Here is a 21123-nt window from a genome sequence, read left to right on the forward strand (position 1 = left end):
ATAGAAGCATCCTTCAGGTTTACACACATGCTTGTTTCGTTAATTCGGGCAATTTCACTAGGACCGTCCTGCGTAACAGATAACAAAACTGGCTGTCAGTTTTTGTCCAGGTAAATCTCCAGAAACGTCAGTCTTTTAAGTCAAGAAAGATTTGGCAAGGTTATAATGTGGAACTTCTTAAATTTAGCACTGATCAGTACTCTGGATATTTTGTTTTTGTTTGGGTTTTGGATTTGTTTTCCTACTAGTTTATATTCATTTACTTCGAACCTTTATTATTTTAAATACGTTTTATTTATTTATTTTTCATAATTTTAAATATGTCTTATTTATTTCTTCTAGTGTGTTTTGTTCATTCATTCATTTGGGGTATGTGTGTCATTTCGTGGACATCTATTTGTAAGTAACTTTATTTCTGGGATTAGCCTATAGTCCTCTAGTATTCCTCGAAGTGGCGTTAAAACTAATAATTAAAATCCTCTCAAATACAATCTCAGGTTAATAGTTATCATTTCTGAAGCATATTGTATCTGTCAATATGAACTGGTCAGTGAAACGAATTCTTTAAATATATTACAAATTGCTACCACCTGTATAGGTAATGTCAAACTACCCTTGAAGTCATAATGCACGCTAAAGTGTGTTTGTATTAATTTGTTTTGTTTTTGTTTTCAGTGTTTTGTGCTTTTGGGGTTTTTTCTGTTGCTGTTTATGTATAAATCTTTGTTGTTGGTAGTGTTTTGTGAATTTCCCATCATCTTGATATTTGTTGTTGTTGTTGGGTCTTTTTTCAGTTGGGCGTCATTTGTCATTTCTGTTAGTGATCTTAATAAAACCAACTGGCCTATATTAGCTCAGAATATCTTATTATCTATAACATTTGACACTGACATGATAAAACCCAGTCCAAACGAGTTTCGGTGGACATTAAGGCCCAATTTTGTTTTTCTGCTCATAAGAACATGTATATATTCTAAGGGAAGTAACTCTAACACGCACCTGCAAGCGTGATTGTCACGTGACTGTGCAGTTTACAAACTGCCGCTCCACATGACGAACTGAGGTAAAGGTAACAAAAAGACAGGACAATGGGAAGTTTGCAGAAAGCGGTGTCAAGCGAAGGATACCCCCCTTTCAAGCTCAACAGCCCGAAATTTGATCAGGTGACCAACAGACTGTGTCCAGTACTCTTACAATTCAATGTCATCCATTGCAGTTCAGTTATTCAGCATGACTGGGAGTGTAACGGCACCATTACCATCTAGCATACCGTAAATGGTCAAATAGCGTCACGAATTATGTCATGGTGGTAATTGCATTGTTTTGTTGATTTGAATGTCTGGAATTTGTCACATTGTGTTTTAAACATGCAATGCACCCTGTGTTATTACTGACATGTTGATGCATGTATTAATTAGCAATTTGTGTTTTTAGGGCAAAATTAGTCCCCGCCCAGTACCACATTCTCATTCTGTTAATTAATTTTATTTTCAAGTAAACAAATTACACGGAAATGTCCAAATGGTTTTGAATATTTTACCATTCTTAAGTGTTCAATGACAGTTACTGGCATTTATGAATATTGTTAATATATTGTAGAGAGTAAATTTGATCACATGATATTCCCAGAGCATATGTTAACCTTGTGTGTCTTGATATATGATTTATCAACACAAGGCAATAAATGTTTTTTTAAAACAACATGTGTTGCTGAATGTTGATAAGTTGATCCAGTTCAAAAGCGGCACTTCATGTGAGTATATTCAATTCATCATATCAAGTCATTCTTCCTTCTACCGAGGGACAGATAAGCTGCGTATCTGTGTAAATTACACAAATATTTATGTGAAAACTCAATTCCCATGAAGCCTATTGCATACAGGTAAGCTGATGTTCAATAAATTTTATCTGACATGCGTTCAAACAAAAATAGAATAACTGAGGCTTATTGAGAGGTTCTGTTTCACCAGTATCATAACATTTCTCATTTTACAGATCAAATATATATAACAAACAAGTAAACTAACATTTAAGCTTTATTATATTTCTACATTTAATGGAAAATGGCAAAATATGCAATTGAGTTTGAGTGAGGTGGGTAAAATTTATTTGGTATCTCAAAGAAAATTTACGATACCCAATTGCTTGAGATGAACACAAGCGAGTACATAATTCAGTAGCCTACAAAGTTCTCTGTAGCTCTGGTTCTCTACATTTCTCTTAGTTTTTAAAGAACAAAAATTGGCTTGTTCAGTAACAAAATCTAGATTTGATCAGCTTGAGAGATACTTGTGATGTCATTTGATAGTGACCCAACTGCAGCTGATATGTCACAATGGTGTATTAGTGTTGGTAGGGAGATATAACTTATTATTCTAAAACACTATATCTGCATTTGACAAAACATATAATGATAAAACTCTGTTCAAACTAGCTACAACCAGCACAATACCAGTTCCAGATCACAAATAACAATAGGGCTGTGTTCCTTTGCAGAACAATCATAAGCAAACCATATTGTGAGTAAACAATACAGGCTGCAAGGAATTACAGGTTATCTGTCTTAAATGAACAAATAGTGTTTATATTTGAGTGAGTGTATTAAGGTCACAGGTCGAGAGGGCACTCATTTTACAAGCAATACTGTATGTATGGTTTTGTATTTAGATTTCCAAAACATTTGTACATTTCCTACCATATGTCGGTATTCATTATTTTAACAGATATAGTGACTGATACAGGTTGATATATTACAGGTAAAGTAGATTAGTATTTAGTTAGTGTTGATGTGTGTAATTATTGGGAAGATAACCATTACATACTCTTGACAGTTAGGTCAGTGTTGTCAAAACATATTTCCAGGACTCGGCAGTTTTTATTTCTGTCAGCTGTTCCTTGACTTTTTCATGTCCTCATTCTAATTTTAAATGTAATAAATAAATAAACATAAGCATAATAAACATCACCCACTGCTGACCTTTATCCTGACAGTCAATATTTGTTCTTTCAAAGGCTTACTTATCTCACCTACTTACCTTTACTTTAGAATTGAATTACTGCAGTTGGAGCTGTCATTTTTGTGTAGGGAATTCAATGTCTCCTAATTACACACTTGTACAACGTGGAACTAGCCAAATGATAACATGCTATTGAACGTTTGTGTAAATATTTGATTCTAGTGACCATGAATAGTGAATGGAATTCATGAATGGATACTGTTCAGTTGATGGAATATATATGTGAGTTGTCACATGACTATCACTCACCACCATTCAGGCAGATATTGTCTGTTTGTTGCATTATAACCATTCTCTTCCCACAAAGGTTACTCAGGTCATATCTTCTTATGTAAACTCTGTTCTAATACGGCACTTTCACTGTGATTGTGACCCATGAAGGTCTGTGGTAGGCCTTCAGCAACCCATGCTTGCCATAAAAGGTGACTATGCTTGTCATAGGAGGTGGTCAGGTGATTAACAGGATCGGATGGGTCAGGCTTGCTGAGTTGTATGATGTGTGTCATTGGTTCCCGGTTGTGCAGATCGATGCTTGTGCCGTTGGTCTCTGGATTGTCTGGTCCGGACTTGATTATTTACAGACTGCCAGCATATAGCTTGAATATTGCTGAGTGTGGCGTAAAACTATAATCACTCATTGCGATTGTTTAGGATTCATGATTGGTTGCAATCGTGATTCGTGATTGGTTGGAAAACTAGAACCTGTGCCCCTGCGTGATGCTCAGACGTTTCTTCTAGACAGAACTCAGTCATGTAATGGCGGATCAATGGTGTCTCCATCTCCCTTGTTGACAAAGGACAAGCTACCCATTTAATGGCAGTGGAGGGGTATTTGTGGCCCCACTTTCTATTGCTAATTTCTGATATTGGGTGAAAAACATGAAATGCCAAATCTATCCTTTTGTAGCTGCCATGTTGGATCTAAGTCAATGTAACATGCGTTCAGAAGAGGTAGAAAAAAATCGAGATAATTTGTGTTGTGATATTTTGCTATCAGGGGATTTTATGAGAACTCAGGAAATATGACTATTTGAACAGAGGTTACAAAGGAAGATATGACATGAGTAACCTCTGTGGGAAGAGAATGCATCACAACCAGTAAATATGTTTAGAAAGTTGATAAGATTACACTCAGAGTGAAAGACTAGGTAGTTGAACATCAACATAGTCATGTCTTACTGGTGAATATGGAGTGAAGATTCAGTTTACATGTTACGTTTGATATGGAATCACACATTTAGGATGTAGAGTGAGATAGTTAGTGAGTGAGTATACTTTTAGAATGTGTTAAGCAGCATCAAGGCAGTATCTCAACAGGGGACACCAGAAATGGGTTTCACACATTTATAAATTCCCATTGTGGGAAACTGAACCCATCTTATGTATGCGAACTGAGGAAACACCTGAGTCCCTAGGCTACCCCACCACCCCTTCAGAATTTAAAACTAAATGCTGCATGTCACTGTATATATTGGGGACAGATTCTTGAATTTGTTCCAAGTAAAATGTTGTTGAGTTCAGTTTCATACATTGTTTAGTACATATACTTTAATATATGTGTGCAACTACTATCATAAAAATATAAGCTTTAACATTCCTCAAGCTTAGAACTTGTTCAGCTGTAGGGTAGCCAAGTGGTTAAGGGGTTCACTCATCATGCCAAAGACCCAGGTTCGATTCCCCACGTGGGCACATTGTGTCAAGCCCAATTTCTGGTGTTGGCCACGGTGATATTGCTGGAATATTACTAAATGCAGCATAGAACTAAACTCATTGACTGACTCACTCTAACTTGACTCACAACTTACTGTTCCTTTCACCAATGAAGTCACTGTTTAAATTGGGATAGAATCTTGAATTTGTTATAAATTAAGATGTTATTAAGGCCATTGTTTTCATTAACTAGTAAGTACAGACGTTATTGCAGATTTGGTTTATGTAAGATCTCTTCTCTGGCTCAAATTCGTAGACATGATAGAGTTTACAGCATGGCTTTCATTAAGTTCTAACATATACATTATTTACAACCATGTCAGAGTCCTTTGCAGTCTAAACACTCTCTAGACAGTGTGCTGTCCTTACCCTATATCGTGTTAGTATGCATAGAGCTATTAAAGAATTATCAAGTAAATGAGTTATTGACTTCTCCAAGACATTGTAAACCTTGTAAATATTGTACTATAACATTCCACCTAGTTACCAGTGAATGATGTGAAAACAGTTTTTGTTTACTGAGCTAGAACAGGTTTTCAGATTATCAAACATAAGTTGTGATGTAGATCCGACAGAAGAAGCGACTAACAAGATCAGGTGGTAAGACACTCACTTGGTTGATACATGTCATCATATCAGAACTGTGAAGATCAGTGCTCATGCCGTTCATCATTAGATTGTCAGGCCTTGAATCATTATGTATAGACACTGTCATGTGGTGACATTAAATTAAACTCTATCTGTCATTTACTGGTCTACACATTTACAAGGATATGTACGGTAAGATATGACCCTTGACAGTTGCCAGCTCACCAGGCCTACAGTTCCCATAATGAGGAAGCTATCAGCCTGACATACTGCTGGCCTGTATTGCATGCATTCAAGCAAACTTGACTTAGCACTATACTGTTTGTGTTTGTTGAGCTCTTAGTGCTCAACATTTGCTTACAACCACTTTTAATATTTCTAAAAGTAATGAAAGTGATTTTTATCAAACCCTGGTTTTTAATATAAGGTTGGAATGTTGATATGTTTTAGGGTATTTTAATTGAAAAATATCCCCAATGAGACCAGAGATTGTAGGCTTGCTTTGTTTAGGAATTTTTTTGCAATGTCATCATGGTCATCAAGGGCTAGTCTGTCTCACAGTCCCTGACCCACATTATTTTCCCTACCATGCAGCCATCTCTACAATGCTTTAACCCTAAATGAAGCAAGTTTAGATTTCCTCAGTTTAATCTCTGATCTCCGCAGGCTCCTTTTCAGTTTGAATGGGTTTGTTTGTTTGCTTGTTGATATCAATATTATATATATGTTCAGAGACTCAGTCAGGACCAGGTTATCTGGAGTGCTGTTGTTCAGTTTGTGTCAACCGGCCAATATTGCTATGAAAGTAAAGTGACCTCTACTGCCTGCATCCCCCAATCCTCTGCTCACAGATTAGGCTGTTGACCTATGTAAGACTTTAGTGCCACACACCCTTTGTATTTACTTATAGATGACAGAGACAGGTCAGCCGTAGCCGTGCGTCAAGACTATATTAGATGCGAAGTCCACTGATATGAGGGGATGTCAATAAGTTTTGAGCCTTGCATAGAAAAACACAAAATATTGGTATGAACCACATTTTACTTTGTGTGCTGGCGATTAGGTGCCTGACTCTGAGGGTGCGGGTTCGAATCCCGGATGGGACTCAACCGAAAAAAGTACTAGAATTTGTACTTTACTAAGAAAGTGAAATCCCAAATAAGACATATGTTGCATAGTCCAGCTCCTTGTGAGTCAAGACACTTTTCTGCCAGGCGCTGATGCCATCTCTGTAGAAGGCGCCATTTTGGTTCTCAAACCTAGCCACAGTAGCAGCAACAAGCTCATTATCATCCCGAAATCTATGACCACACAAGTGTTTCTTGAGATCTGGGAACAGACGGTAATCACTTGGTGCCAGGTCTGGAGAGTAGGGGGGATGCAGCAAGATTTCGTACATGCATTCCTGGACAGCAGCGGCTGCAACGCGAGAGGTGTGTACTGGAGCATTGTCTTGATGTAGAAGAATACCATGTCTGATCTTGCCCAGGCACTTATCCTTGATTGACTGTCGCACTTGCCTCAACAAGTTAGCGTAATATTCCCCAGTCATTGTTCTTCCTTTTGGTAAGTAATCTATGTGGATGATGCCTTTGCTATCCCAGAAGACTGTCGCCATTACCTCCTGCAATGATCTGGAGGCTTGGAACTTTTTGGTCCTGGGAGAAGTGACATGTTTCCATTCCATGGATTCTTGTTTGCTCTCAGGATCATAGTGGTGGATCCAGGTTTCATCACAGGTTACTAGCCTAAAGTGAAAATCTTCTGGATTCTTGTTGTATCTGGTTAGCATGGAGTTGCTTATGGTGACCCTTGTTTGCTTCATTTCATCTGTAAGCTTCCTTGGCACCCATCTTGCGCACACCTTAGACATGACGAGATGTTCATAAAGAATTGTCTCGATGGATCCGTGTGAAATGCCTGTGTTCTCCTCAAACTCGTGGAGTGTGATTCGACGGGTTTCCAGCACAAGTCTATGCAAGTCTATGCACTCTGTCAGTGTGCTTGTGCTAGTGCTTGTTGTTGGGCAACCTGGACGGGGGTCATCTTCAAGACTCTCTCTACCATGCTTAAATTCATTGACCCATCGTTTCATGGTAGCAGATGAAGGGGAAGACTTCCCATAAACTGCTGAAAGCCTTTCTTCAATGTTCTTCGCCAAGTTTCCTTCAAGAACTAAAAACTTAATTACTGCTCTGTACTCAGTTTTATTCATTTTCACTGCCGTGAGGGGTGTCTCTTTCTGTCAATGTGAGCTGTTCAATAACTTCTGACAGTAGGATACCAAAACTTACATATCACATCAGCTACACCCCAAGGTTCAATGTCGTACCATAGGCTGTGACACCTGGGTATGAAAAATGCTCAAGACTCAAAACTTATTGACATCCCCTCATATAAGGGTAACACTGTTTTTCAGGGCATTATCATTTGCTGAAGCCCGAGGTCTTTCATTAACTGCCTGACAAAGGACCGACCATTATTATAGCTAAAATGAATAGAATTTTTAATACAATAAGAATAAAAACAGCGGCATCGGTTTAGAAGCATTTACTCCCAACAACAAAGCGACGGAGGTCACTGACACACATTTTACAAATATAGACACATCACAGAACAACGCAAATGACGTCACTATTGAGAGTGACGACATTCGACCTTGACATCGCTCATACTACCAGCCGCCATTGTTTTCAGTGATCAACAACGTTAGACTTCAAGTCGATATTTTCATTGCTGTATGTTGTCATTTATGGTACAATTGTTATGGATGGCACAGGCAGGAAAGTGCATAATGGCACAGGCACATGTGATGAATGTGAGCCAGATATATGGTCAATAATGAACCCAAGTTCAAACAGCTGAGCTACTTATGACGTCACCTAAAAACGGGCTTGATAATGACCCGTTGTTAAGCATTTTGCGGACATTATCAAGTTACAGTGGCTGGCTCATTTCTGATAACGTGCGGTCGTTTTAATGATAATTCTATCCATTTTAGCTATAGTATATGTAGTAATTTTATCCTTTAAGGTGTAGATGAGATGGCCAGTGTGTTCTTTTATTCATATTATTTAGAAATTATCATTTAGACTAGTAATTATTACCTGAGGGACTTGTGTAGTCTAGTTCAGCCAGCATCTGTTGTGTTGTAGGGCAGGCTTAGTTAAAAACTGCAGACCTTGAGTGAGAGATGGGCTTTGCACAATGATGATGAGTGAACACGTTAACCACTAGGCTACCCAACCACCCCTGCAGACCTTGAGTGAGAGATGGGCTTCGCACATTGATGATGAGTGAACACGTTAACCACTAGGCTACCCCACCACCCCTGCAGACCTTGAGTGAGAGATGGGCTTCGCACATTGATGATGAGTGAACACGTTAACCATTAGGCTACCCAACCACCCCTGCAGACCTTGAGTGAGAGATGGGCTTCGCACATTGATGATGAGTGAACACATTAACCACTAGGCTTCCCCACCACCCCTGCAGACCTTGAGTGAGAGATGGGCTTCGCACATTGATGATGAGTGAACACGTTAACCACTAGGCTACCCCACCACCCCTGCAGACCTTGAGTGAGAGATGGGCTTCGCACATTGATGATGAGTGAACACGTTAACCACTAGGCTACCCCACCACACCTGCAGACCTTGAGTGAGAGATGGGCTTCGCACAATGATGATGAGTGAACACGTTAACCACTAGGCTACCCCACCACCCCTGCAGACCTTGAGTGAGAGGTGGGGTTCGCACATTGATGATGAGTGAACACGTTAACCACTAGGCTACCCCACCACCCCTGCAGACCTTGAGTGAGAGATGGGCTTCGCACATTGATGATGAGTGAACACGGTAACCACTAGGCTACCCAACCACCCCTGCAGACCTTGAGTGAGAGATGGGCTTCGCACATTGATGATGAGTGAACACGTTAACCACTAGGCTACCCCACCACCCCTGCAGACCTTGAGTGAGAGGTGGGGTTCGCACATTGATGATGAGTGAACACGTTAACCACTAGGCTACCCCACCACCCCTGCAGACCTTGAGTGAGAGATGGGCTTCGCACATTGATGATGAGTGAACACGTTAACCACTAGGCTACCCCACCATCCCTGCAGACCTTGAGTGAGAGATGGGCTTTGCACATTGATGATGAGTGAACACGTTAACCACTAGGCTACCCCACCACCCCTGCAGACCTTGAATGAGAGATGGGCTTTCCACAATGATGATGAGTGAACACGTTAACCACTAGGCTACCCCACCACCCCTGCAGACCTTGAGTGAGAGATGGGCTTTGCACATTGATGATGAGTGAACACGTTAACCACTAGGCTACCCCACCACCCGTGCAGACCTTGAGTGAGAGATGGGCTTTCCACAATGATGATGAGTGAACACGTTAACCACTAGGCTACCCCACCACCCCTGCAGACCTTGAGTGAGAGATGGGCTTCGCACATTGATGATGAGTGAACACGTTAACCACTAGGCTACCCCACCACCCCTGCAGACCTTGAGTGAGAGATGGGCTTCGCACATTGATGATGAGTGAACACGTTAACCACTAGGCTACCCCACCACCCCTGCAGACCTTGAGTGAGAGATGGGCTTCGCACATTGATGATGAGTGAACACGTTAACCACTAGGCTACCCCACCACCCCTGCAGACCTTGAGTGAGAGATGGGCTTCGCACATTGATGATGAGTGAACACGTTAACCACTAGGCTACCCCACCACCCCTGCAGACCTTGAGTGAGAGATGAACTTCGCACATTGATGATGAGTGAACACGTTAACCACTAGGCTACCCCACCACCCGTGCAGTCCAGGACAAATCATCATTAACAAGCTTTACTGAACAGCTTTTCTGTTCAAATGGCAACTACTGAACGAGCATGATCATTTTGTTTATGTACCACTTATATAAAGCAGGGGTAAACAAAGTATGTGATCTAGACAACCACTTATTAAGCTTTCTTCTTGGTGAGACCCATGAAGGTCCAGGGTAGACTAGGCCTTCAGCAACCCATGCTTGCCATAAAAGGCAACTCTGCTTGTTGTAGTAGGCGACTAACGGGATCGGATGGTCAGACTCACTGACTTGGTTGACACATTTCATCGATTCCCAATTGCGCAGATGGATGATTATGCTGTTGATCACTGGATTGTCTGGTCCAGACTCAATTATATACAGACAGCAGTCTTACAGCTGGAATATTGCTGAGTGCAGCGTAAAACTAAACTCACTCACCCACTCTCTTTTGGTGAAGTTGCAATGGCTTTGTGTGCTGGCGATTAGTTGCCTTACTCCTAGTGTGGAGGTTTTGATCACAACACAACTACAATCACAGTTTCTGAGTAAAGTGCATATAACATATTTTTCAAACTTACCATTGTTTGTGCACAACACTTAATATGTCTGCAATAACAGTGTTCATGATCATGATAAAGCATTTGCTGGTGCTCCCCCAGCACCAAGTAGTGCAAAACACATACATCAATTTTCATGCACACAGTACCACTGAATTTCTTGCACACATTTACACAGGGATAGTACACGTTCATCAGATAAGCAACTAATGTCGTGGTTGAAATTATTAAAATCAGAATTATATTTGTAATATGCCCCCCCCAAATTAATTCCTTCTCTCTCTCACACACACACATCACTCACTCACACAAACACACACACATCACACCACACTCTGATCCCACATGCAGTCTATAAACCATTATGATGGTCTGTCCATTTATTTAATTTGTTATATTTTTCAGGGCAATTTTTATGGTCGACTGCGGCACTTCATCGATGTAATAGATCCACGCACACTGTTTACTACAGAGGTGGGTATCAATGTTTCTATATATAATACAATGTGAATATTTAGATAAGACATACTGAGTGTCTGATAGAGCAGATAGTGTCATCACCCTTGGTGTTGAACGGATGGGATAGCACCATGGTCTGCACTTGGTAGAGTTATCTCCCTTCTTGAAGTGGGAAGGGGATATAGAGTCCTGTCTGTTCATCAGTCCATCCATCCAGGATAAGGAGGGATAGATACAGATAGGGAAACCAAATGTAGTATGTGTTTTCATGGCACAAATGCCCTGTTGGAGGTCGAATACGGAAATCATGTTACAATTCTTTACAGATTTAAGGCCCTTCTCATGCGTTTCGACTTCGTGCATGTCATTTGAAATTGGAACAGATATTCTCAGTGTTTTCAGGATATGAATGAACCAAATAGGAACAGACCATTGTGATGGGGGTATTGATAACCATGTGTTCTTGTTAGAATTTATGACTGCCATGAAATGTACTGGGGTATGTTCTAGAAAACAGTTATGCTCAATTCCACTGTATTTTCATGCATGTATTATCACAATCTCATCCCTCAAGGCAAAACTGCAGGCTTCTATAAGACTGTTAGATGACTTCAAACATGGCCGCCTTCAGTCCTCCACTACAGACAAGCAGCTCTGGGATGCACAGAAAATAAAGCAGGTAATCCATAGGATTCCATGAAAAGGTCATGGTCACAAGGTGAAAAATTCCCAAAGTTTCCGATTATATTTCCTCAAAGGCTTTCATGGGTTGAGAATTGAAGTTTGCATGTACCTTCTCTAGGATGCACCTACTTTGAACCTGAATTCATCAAGAATTGTTAAAGGTCAAGGTCAGCCTTGAAATCTGGAACATGGTATATCACTGATTGGTTCTGAGGCATGGTTGCTACTATTGGTATGAAAGTTTTATTCCCTTTCATCTTTACAAGTCCCATGAGTTGGAGCCTTCTGTCAAAGGTAATGATCTTCTCTAAATTCTAATGTATATGATAAGACGTTTGCTGAGGTTCTGTTCAGACAAGAACACTCTCATTCTGGGATGTTGAGTGTATATATTTTCTGCATTAGAAATAGCAGAACAAATTATGATGTGTCAATGAAGTAAGGTGGACATGTGCAAGGTTTCAGGGCAAGTAGTCATGAATCTGACTTAGTTTATTTTGACTTCAGTCCATGATCCATCCAGACACAGGGGAGAAGATCTTCATGCCATTCCGTATGTCAGGTAATGGATTGGAAATGGATCTCAGCTGATGATTCCTGTTAATTATCAGAAAGCTCAATAACCTCAGTAATTCTAATTCTCATATGGAACCTGGCATAAAGTTCAGACATGTAGATCACAAATTATGTCAGAAGTGAAGATCATCTGGGTTATTGTGAACATTAGTTCACATTAGTTATCATAGTTCATCTTGAATACTGCAAGATGTTTCACATTAGAGTACATACTTCAACAGATGCAGCAAGAAGATCAAAAGGTCAAGTCACTAAGGTGACCTTAGTACAATGTTTAAGAATGGAAGTTAAGGTCAACCTTAGTAAAGGTTGCCTTATGAATGGAGCCCCAGGTCAAGAAGTGTCAATGGTCATGTTAGCATTCAGGGCCTATATTTTCAAAGCTCTCTTAGCGCTAAGATAGTCGTATGTTAATGTTAATGTTAATGTATGGCACTTACGATTGTCTTAACGCTAAGAGAGCTTCAAAAACATAGGCCCAGGTTACCAATACAGCCATGACCTATTACAAGAGACTGCTACTTACAAATATATGTAGTTTCAGTTATGTCTCTGATATAACCTGAGTGATAATGGTGACAGCTGGTTTGAAATGTAAACATGTTCTGCTTTACTTATCATAACCAGTGTTAAATAAATAACTTTTTGTGTTGCATTTCAGGATTTGTCCCCTTTGGTGCTCCCATCGTAAGTTAATCATTAAACTGAAACTATCTCTCAGTCAATCAGTCTAAGTAAACTTAGTCTTAGTATTGTTCATTATTGTATCATTCCTACGCTAAGTCTAACACACCCACATAAGAGATCACGTCAGGTAACCTTTGAGCGACCTATGACTGTCCAATCAAAAATGAGACGTGTTATTGGATTTTACCTATCAGACAACGGCTACCACTTAGGGTTTGGCGGGACTTACAAAGTTCCCCAGTCACTGACAGTGATCGTTTCATTTCTATGCTTAGTCTAATAACCCCACATAAGAGGTCACGTCAGGTAACCTTTGAGTGACCTATGACCATTCAATCAAAACCGGCTACCAATCAGACACCAGCTACTGTTAGGGTTTGGCAGGACTTACAAAATTCCCCAGACATTGATCCCTAAATAAACAAAATCCCTATAAAACACAGATATTTCACCTGCAGTATACATACAAATGGCTTTCTGATGACATGTTTAACATTAGCTAATATTTCCACTGGCTGACATCCTTTAATATTGACAAAACTACGATTTTCAGCAACTGTTTTCTCACCCTGTTGTAGCATGCTCCATGAGCTTCACCCGGAAGTGATAACACAAAAAATAGCGTTCGGAATCATTCAGGTACAAAAATTTTCAAGGTAAAAGTTCAAACACTATGGGTGAATATCCACTTTCGTGATTTGGAAAGCTGTGATCTGATTGGTCAGTCTCAAAGATTACCTGATGACACCCTCTTCTCGAGTTTGTTAGACTCAGTAGAGTAGCATAACGAATTATACTGAGACTAAGTGTACTTGACTTTCTGTGAATTGACTTAAATATTTTGCATTTATGGAGGTATAAACATAAACAGTGTGTACACAGTGTAAAACCATGTATGATGGTTAGTTAATTCTTGTCATGACACAGACGGAATTGTGTAAGAATGAAATCTTTTGTTGTGGTTAAAGATATGATATCATGGGAATTAAACCCAATTTCATCACACCTCCAGACAGCAGTGGAAGATGAGGTGGTGGAAATAACAGTGTTGTTACTTATATAAGTGGAATGCTTTCTGCTTCCTGATTATGGTATGGTTGAGTCAATAATCTGTCAGTACTGCTCTCCTAACAAATAGCTTTATGTTTCATGTAGGTAGTAGTCCAATGCCCAGATAAATCATTTCCCAGTCAGTTCTACTCCCCAAACAAATACTGTTGTTATTCTTGTGAGTGGTGCTGTTCTCCTAACAAATAGTGTTGTTATTCACTGTTCCTGTAGGTGGTAGGTCTTCTGCTGCCCAATCCTAGCATGCTCCAGACTGTATTCTGGCAGTGGATTAACCAGAGTCACAATGCTTGTGTCAACTACTCCAACAGGAATGCCACCAAGGTAAATGTTTGAAGAACTCTAATATGTCTTTCTTAACAATGTTATTTGTCTTTTCAGCTATTACGAGACTTAAATTGTAATTAGTACTCATGTATTTTCTTTTTCAAGTGTTTTTGTTTTGTATGTAAATAATTAGTTTTTGTCATCTCATGAATACAACAGAATAACTATTTAACTATGACCGTTAAGTCTTGGTAATTGTTAACTGTTTCAGGAAACCCCAATGTCCAGGTTCCTTATGGGCTACTTTGGTGCTGTCTCTAGCGCAGTCTCTATCGCTGTAAGTAATTCCTAGAAACTGCATTACCTTTATCAAGAAAAATAATACATTGATTCAGCATTTTGTTATATCTGTATGGGGTCAATGTATCATGGAAAATGTACCATCAGTGCTGCTTTCATGCCAGAAACACATGCTCTTGTTGATCCAGGGATGGAATGGTGATGAGTGCAGCGGTCTTTTCTTGTGATAAGTTATTGCATGACCATTGAAACTCGTGTGAAAACGTGTGAAAATGAACTGTGCACCCCACTTTTTTCAAAAAGATGTATCTCTATGTTCATATCCTAGTTGGCCCCAATAAAAGTATGTTTCCAGTTTGGGCAGTATGAGACCTGTGCTTGTGATTTCTGAACAAGCTGTAAACATCTGAATCGTGTATCGCTTTGGGCTTTCCTTTCACATTAACCTTTAAAGATAAGATACAAATACATCAATCATTCATAGGCATCGTTACAAATAAAACCCATCATCAACACTACTCATTTCGGCATTCATATACCTTAAATCGACCTTTTTGACAACAGGGCACAATTCTCTCCCACAAGCGAAATTGCAACCAATCATAGGGGAGCGTCTCTGTGACGTAATGCGATGTATTCCCATGGGTCGCTGTAGTATTCATGTACATTTCCGGGAGTAAATTATCTTGTTTACAGCTCTATCTTAACCAGAAATCGTGAGAGTTGTTTTGAAAAATGAAAGCTTTATGTTTTCACAATCTACTGTTATTTAAACTGGTTACCTGGTTTGTTTAGCTTCCATGTGAGAACTTGTTTTCATAGACGATTCTGTCTAATTAGCTTGTCCTTGCTGTTATATCAGTTGTTATGTTACAAGCTGTGTCATGCAAAGTCATGATTTAAGTAGTTTTGATCTTCTAACTTGATGTCAAGCCATCAGATTTATTATATACTACAGGCTTCCACAACGCTTGCTTCACACTCACCAACATAACCCATTTAGCACAAACTGTGGGTCTTGTGGAAATCTGTGCATGGTGACACCATCACTCACCCAGTGGGAGCAATGTGCATTTCGGCATGTCTTTGTTGACATTGACAAATCAGCAAAATTACAAGCTTGTTACACACTTTATATAGAAATAACTGAAAATCCTTCCTCATATTGCGTCACTTGCTGCAGTGCTCTGACGACAGAGTTGGGTAACCTGTCTGTAGTTTTGTTGGCGGGCAAGATTGAAACAGACAACTTTTGGGCAACTTTTAATCGCTTTATATTAATTAACCACACATTTCTAAGAATGAATTTGATGTTCTGGTTTTCATAAACCACAAGTCTTTCACATGTAATCATGCAGGTTAAGAGAGTACAAAGAACAAAAGTGTATTCATTCTTTAACAATGTGATAGATTTTCAGATATATGTGATCATAATTTTTGTTGTATCTCCAGGTAGGTCTCAATATTTTGATCAAGAAAGCACAGAATTTCAGTCCAGCAACAAAAATGATGATACAGAAGTTTATTCCCTTCCCAGCTGTAGGTAGGTGTCTTCACTGCAAATATATGTATTAATGTTCTCTCATAACACATATGGTGCCTACACAGAAAATGTTTTTTTTAGTTAAAGTGTCATCTGAATACAAACTGTTTCCTGTCCCCATTGCTGTGTGGCTGAAAGACCGTAGCGACACTGTGCTCACTGACTGACCTTTCATTCTGCTGCTGCTTTCAGTTACCTCCCCTATGACAGTGATGTAATTTACACCCGATCACATGACCACAATTTAAGGATATCTTCGGAACTGTGTAATAACAATGTTAGTGAGTGAGTTTGTTTAGTGTTATGCCACACTCAGCAAATATTCAAACAGTGGTCTGTGAATAATTGAGTCTGGACCAGAAAATTCCGTGACCAACAGCATGAGAATTGATGTGGATATGATGACATGTGTCAACCAATTCAATGACAAGCATTTGTTTCTCATGGGTAATAGCAGTGTACTCCCTTTCTAACCTAAGGGAAGATTTGTCTGATGTGCTAACCATCAGTAGTTTCTTAAGTATTTTTATTGACACATTTCAAACTTTACTATTTCCCTTCTGCTTCCAGTGATGGTTTGATTCCGTATATTTTCACCTTTGGAACCTTTCCTTTTCTTTTGTTAATCAGCCACAGCAAGCACCTGCAATGTTCTCCTCATGAGGAACTTTGAGCTGTCAGAAGGTATTGAGGTGTTTGACCAGAATGAGAAAATGGTAGGAACATCCAAGATTGCTGCCAGAAAAGTAAGTCAAGGTATTTAATGATACATCTTTGCTTTCAGAAAGTAGCAGTTTGATATGTGATGTGGTGGTACCTCCTTTTCAGCCCCCTTTCACTCAATAATACATTTGGTTGTAGGAAAGCCAAGTAAGTAAAGCATTCTTTTATCGCACTGAAATAGTGGTGTTCCGATTAATTGAAATAATCATAGACTGGTCGCAGTGACCAAACGACCAAGCAATCAATCACATTTTCTCATAAGTGAACCCTGCTGTTTTAGTCTTTGAAACACTTGGCCATGGAACATATCTTTGAAGTAGTCAGGGTCTGAAAACTTGTTTAGTTCTTAGGAAATGCACTTCATTAACTGAAAAGTCATGAGTGATTTCTTGAAGACTCCAGGATGTTTATGCTCATGATACAATGGTCATTGTTTTACAGTAGTATTATGTCCATATCTGCAATAGCAGTCTGGATAGGTATATCAGAAAAAAATACGCTAACCAACCCTTTTTGATGATTGTTCACAATGAAGCAATCATCAATTGTGAGATTTCAATCAGTTTCCATCACTGCACTGAAAGGATATCATCAAGGACAAAAGATTAAGTTGTGGCCTTGTTGCCTGAAAAGAGACAAGTCACTTTTGAGAGTAGCGTCCCTTTGGCAATGTGTGATAGTGGGTTCGAATACAGTGGAAGCTGTCTAAACCGGCACTCACTGGGACTGATGAAGGACAGTGTGCCAGATTGAAGAACTGGTGATAAAACTAGAAGCCATGGATGGGACTGACATTTCATGCTAGTGTTGACAAGTTGCCAGATTGGACAGATGCCGGTTTTGACGCCTTCCTCTGTACCTGATTTGACTCCCCTCCTGATGCTGTAAATCAACTGAAAAAGTTCTCATAATACTGTTTGACCAAACTTTATCTCGAAAGCTTGATTTTGGCAAACTATCAAACTAAGTTAAATGTTCACTATGAAAGTCAAGAAACAGCAATCACTGTTTGAGTCATTTCTTCTCAAACTAATGATGCCATATGAACACTAACCCTTTGTTCCCCAACCTGTTATCTCAGGCTCTGAAGGAGACAGCCTTGACCCGGATGTTCCTGCCAGCTCCAGTTCTCATCATCCCTCCAATCGTCATGTCTGTCTTGGAAAAGTGAGTTCACTGTTCAGCAGGAATATTCTGTGATCCTTCTCTAAATATAAAAAGACACCTGAAGTATATAATATCACATGACCTGAATGCAACAAGAGCGTAGTTTTTTTCGCAGTTTTTTCTCCAATATTCTTGCAATATCGCAGCAGGGGAAGCAGGAAATGGTTTTTACACATTGTACCCTTATGGGGAATTGAACCCAGGTCTTCACCATGATAAGGGTACACTTTAACCGCATGGTCACATGACTGCATACACTGTCTTGTTGTAACCATACAACTTTAGATGGACTACGCTACCCATTGGGTTAGGCAGACATGTTTTGTAGAGCAGATTTCATCTCGCAAATATGGAGCCTTTTAATTTGAATTGTATAGAGGATATTGTATGAGTGCCCATGTCATACTATTTTTATGACACTAGTGCCTAAATGTCCGTATATCCCGAGCGAGAGTGAGGATATACCGATATTTAGTCATGAGTGTCCTAAACGTAGTATGTTATAGGCATGAGTATAATATTCTGTTTATTACCGAAGTCATTAAATTGAGGAAAATAAACCCAAATCTACTTTCAAACATGGGATGGCCATCGCCGCATACAGAAAGCAGTGTCACAGACGTCACTGTGACGTCATGGCATTTTTCGTGACATCACAGTACCATGACAAGGTGATATTTTGCCCTAGGGCAAATGAAGTTCAGTTGTTTCAGAGAGCTGAATTGCATCTGAGGTTGAAATTTATACATACATACATGTATTTTAATTTTACTTTTCCATAGAACCCAATTCCTGAAGAAGAATCCCAGAATGCACTTGCCCTGTAATGCAGTTGTGTGTACGGCAGCATTTGGTCTAGCACTTCCTGTGGCAATTGCCCTCTTCCCACAGGTGTCTCAGGTAGATACACATCAGACCCTTATTTTCACTTGTTATACAGATAGATATTCAAGTTAATGGTCTCTTTTTTGGGGAAATATTAGGTTTGCCAAAAATTAACATGTTAAATGTATGGCTTGACAACCCATGAAAATACAGGCTAGAGATGATCCTCATCATCTCGTAACTGTGACTTGATTGTATCCTGACTGGGTAGATGGATGCTCATGACAGAAAATGTGAGGGTGTCACAGGAGTTACTGAAAAAAGCAGCATTTGATGGGTCACCCCTTTGAAATACAACTTGCCACCTGTGATCTAACTTAACTGTTCATGACTTGGGAAATAGGAACAAGATGGTGTCACCTTAGGCAAGTGAGTTTTCACTAAGTTGCCTTTGTTCACTCAGCAGAAAATGTACCCAGTAGGATAAGTCATGTGATAGGGCTAAATGAAAATAATGACATGTTTCTCAGGCATCTGCACGTCACTTATATTTGTGCGCGTAACAATTTTTTATTGCCATTTAAAAGCAATAGTTTTGACTTGGCTGCTTCCCGATCATCCATTTGTCCACTATATAAATAAGTTTCTGTAAGAATGACTAGGACTGAGTCTGCAACTCCTTAACACATGCTACAATTCCAAGCCGTGTTTCTGAGAAAAAAAAAAATTGTGTTCCTCCCTCATCACATTTTTTCTTTCAAAATCTTTTTAAAAGTCTTACCACCTTGTCTCTTTTGAAAAAAGTGTGCCTGAGAAACATTGATTTTTTTATTCAGCCTTATAACCTTCTTGCACCTTATAGGCAGCTTGGGTTATCTAGAGCATGCTTATGAGCGTGGATATGTGCACATTATAATAGGCACTAGTCCTATTATTATTATTGATCGTGCAGTTAAAAGTAGAGAAACTCTCCTGATAATTACCTCGTAAATTTTCCTGGGAGAGCAAAAACCTTCATGGATTCGTTGTATTGTTCTCAGCTGTTGTTAGCTTTCCAAGTAGAGCTGCGTTATGAGCATGTTCTGTCTCTCTGTACAGGTGAACACGTCTGATCTGGAACCAGAGTTTAAGGGTCTGACTGATGAATCCGTTCTCTATTACAACAAGGGGTTATAACATGTTATAGCATGGAGGAGATGCTATAAAGAATAGACAGTCATGAAAAAAATTAGATATAATGAGTAGAGTATAACAATATTGAATAGTTGTTATTTAGCAGGTAAAGAAAATATTTTTATGTACATTTTTTAATGGCACTGTGCAATATCAGTGAATGGTGGAGTTTGAATATTATTGAAACATAATCTCATCATGTTTTTATCTCATAGCAAGCCCAGGCAGGGTTTTCATGCAAATGTGCATCCATTACGCACAAATGTAGAGAAAGGACACAAAGAAACAAATCATTACATCGATATCATTCATTGTACCCACAACACATCTGTGACTTTGCTAAGTGTTTGGTTGTTTCTTTCAGAGCAGTAACATGCATCATTTCGTCAGTCCATATGATCAGTGATTCATTCCAGGCTGTAAGGAAGTTATCAAAATGTACAGTTCTCTGTTACACTGGTACTTAAAACTAATAATTATGGGTCCCTTGGCCCCATATTATGGTGAGTTGAGAGGTAAGACCATGCCAGGCTTTTGACCCTACATCACTACAGTCCTAAACTGATATACAATAACTAGTGTATTCTGTCTTATATTCTCAATAGTGATTGGTCCATCAGAAATATCAAATACCAGATATCAAATCCTGCTTGGTGTTTTGAAGTGGGTTCAACATCCTGTTGGTTTTCGCAGTTGCGTTCGGGAACTGGAACATTGCTGAATCATCTTTAAACATCAAACAGACACACATTACCCATTCAATATCTATCATATGCTTGACGTATTGCAGTGTGAAAGAATCTTCTGGAGCTTGATCTTAATTCAGATTGACCACACACATTGGACAAGTCCGTACTGTTTCACTGATCATAGCTGCTAATACCAGAGAGATAAACATACCTTGTTTTCAGAGTAGAACTTAATTACCTGCTTGAATTAATGTTTTAAA

At 39.3% G+C, this 21123-nt stretch overlaps 1 protein-coding gene across 1 annotated transcript; it reads left to right on the forward strand.

Moving 5' to 3' along the window:
* Positions 1 to 1040: 1040 nt before the first annotated feature.
* LOC137265527 (sideroflexin-5-like) lies at positions 1041 to 20751 on the forward strand. The gene is made up of 12 exons (XM_067800943.1): positions 1041 to 1163; positions 11108 to 11176; positions 11736 to 11840; positions 12353 to 12407; positions 13083 to 13108; positions 14390 to 14500; positions 14715 to 14780; positions 16196 to 16286; positions 16917 to 17032; positions 18091 to 18176; positions 18959 to 19076; positions 20100 to 20751. The coding sequence occupies exons 1-12, from the start codon at positions 1089 to 1091 to the stop codon at positions 20175 to 20177; spliced, it is 996 nt and encodes a 331-aa protein (XP_067657044.1). The 5' UTR covers positions 1041 to 1088; the 3' UTR covers positions 20178 to 20751.
* The last annotated feature ends 372 nt before the right edge of the window (positions 20752 to 21123 follow it).

This window comes from Haliotis asinina, chromosome 15 (genome assembly GCF_037392515.1).
Source record: "Haliotis asinina isolate JCU_RB_2024 chromosome 15, JCU_Hal_asi_v2, whole genome shotgun sequence".
Lineage (NCBI taxonomy): Eukaryota > Metazoa > Mollusca > Gastropoda > Lepetellida > Haliotidae > Haliotis > Haliotis asinina.

Excerpts from the sequence above, each read along its gene's own strand:
- LOC137265527 (XM_067800943.1), top strand. The coding sequence starts at position 1,089 with ATGGGAAGTTTGCAGAAAGCGGTGTCAAGCGAAGGATACCCCCCTTTC. Across the intron at positions 11,841-12,352 it reads ATGCACAGAAAATAAAGCAG|TCCATGATCCATCCAGACAC; the intron begins GTAATCCATAGG and ends TTTTGACTTCAG. Across the intron at positions 19,077-20,099 it reads TCTTCCCACAGGTGTCTCAG|GTGAACACGTCTGATCTGGA; the intron begins GTAGATACACAT and ends CTCTCTGTACAG.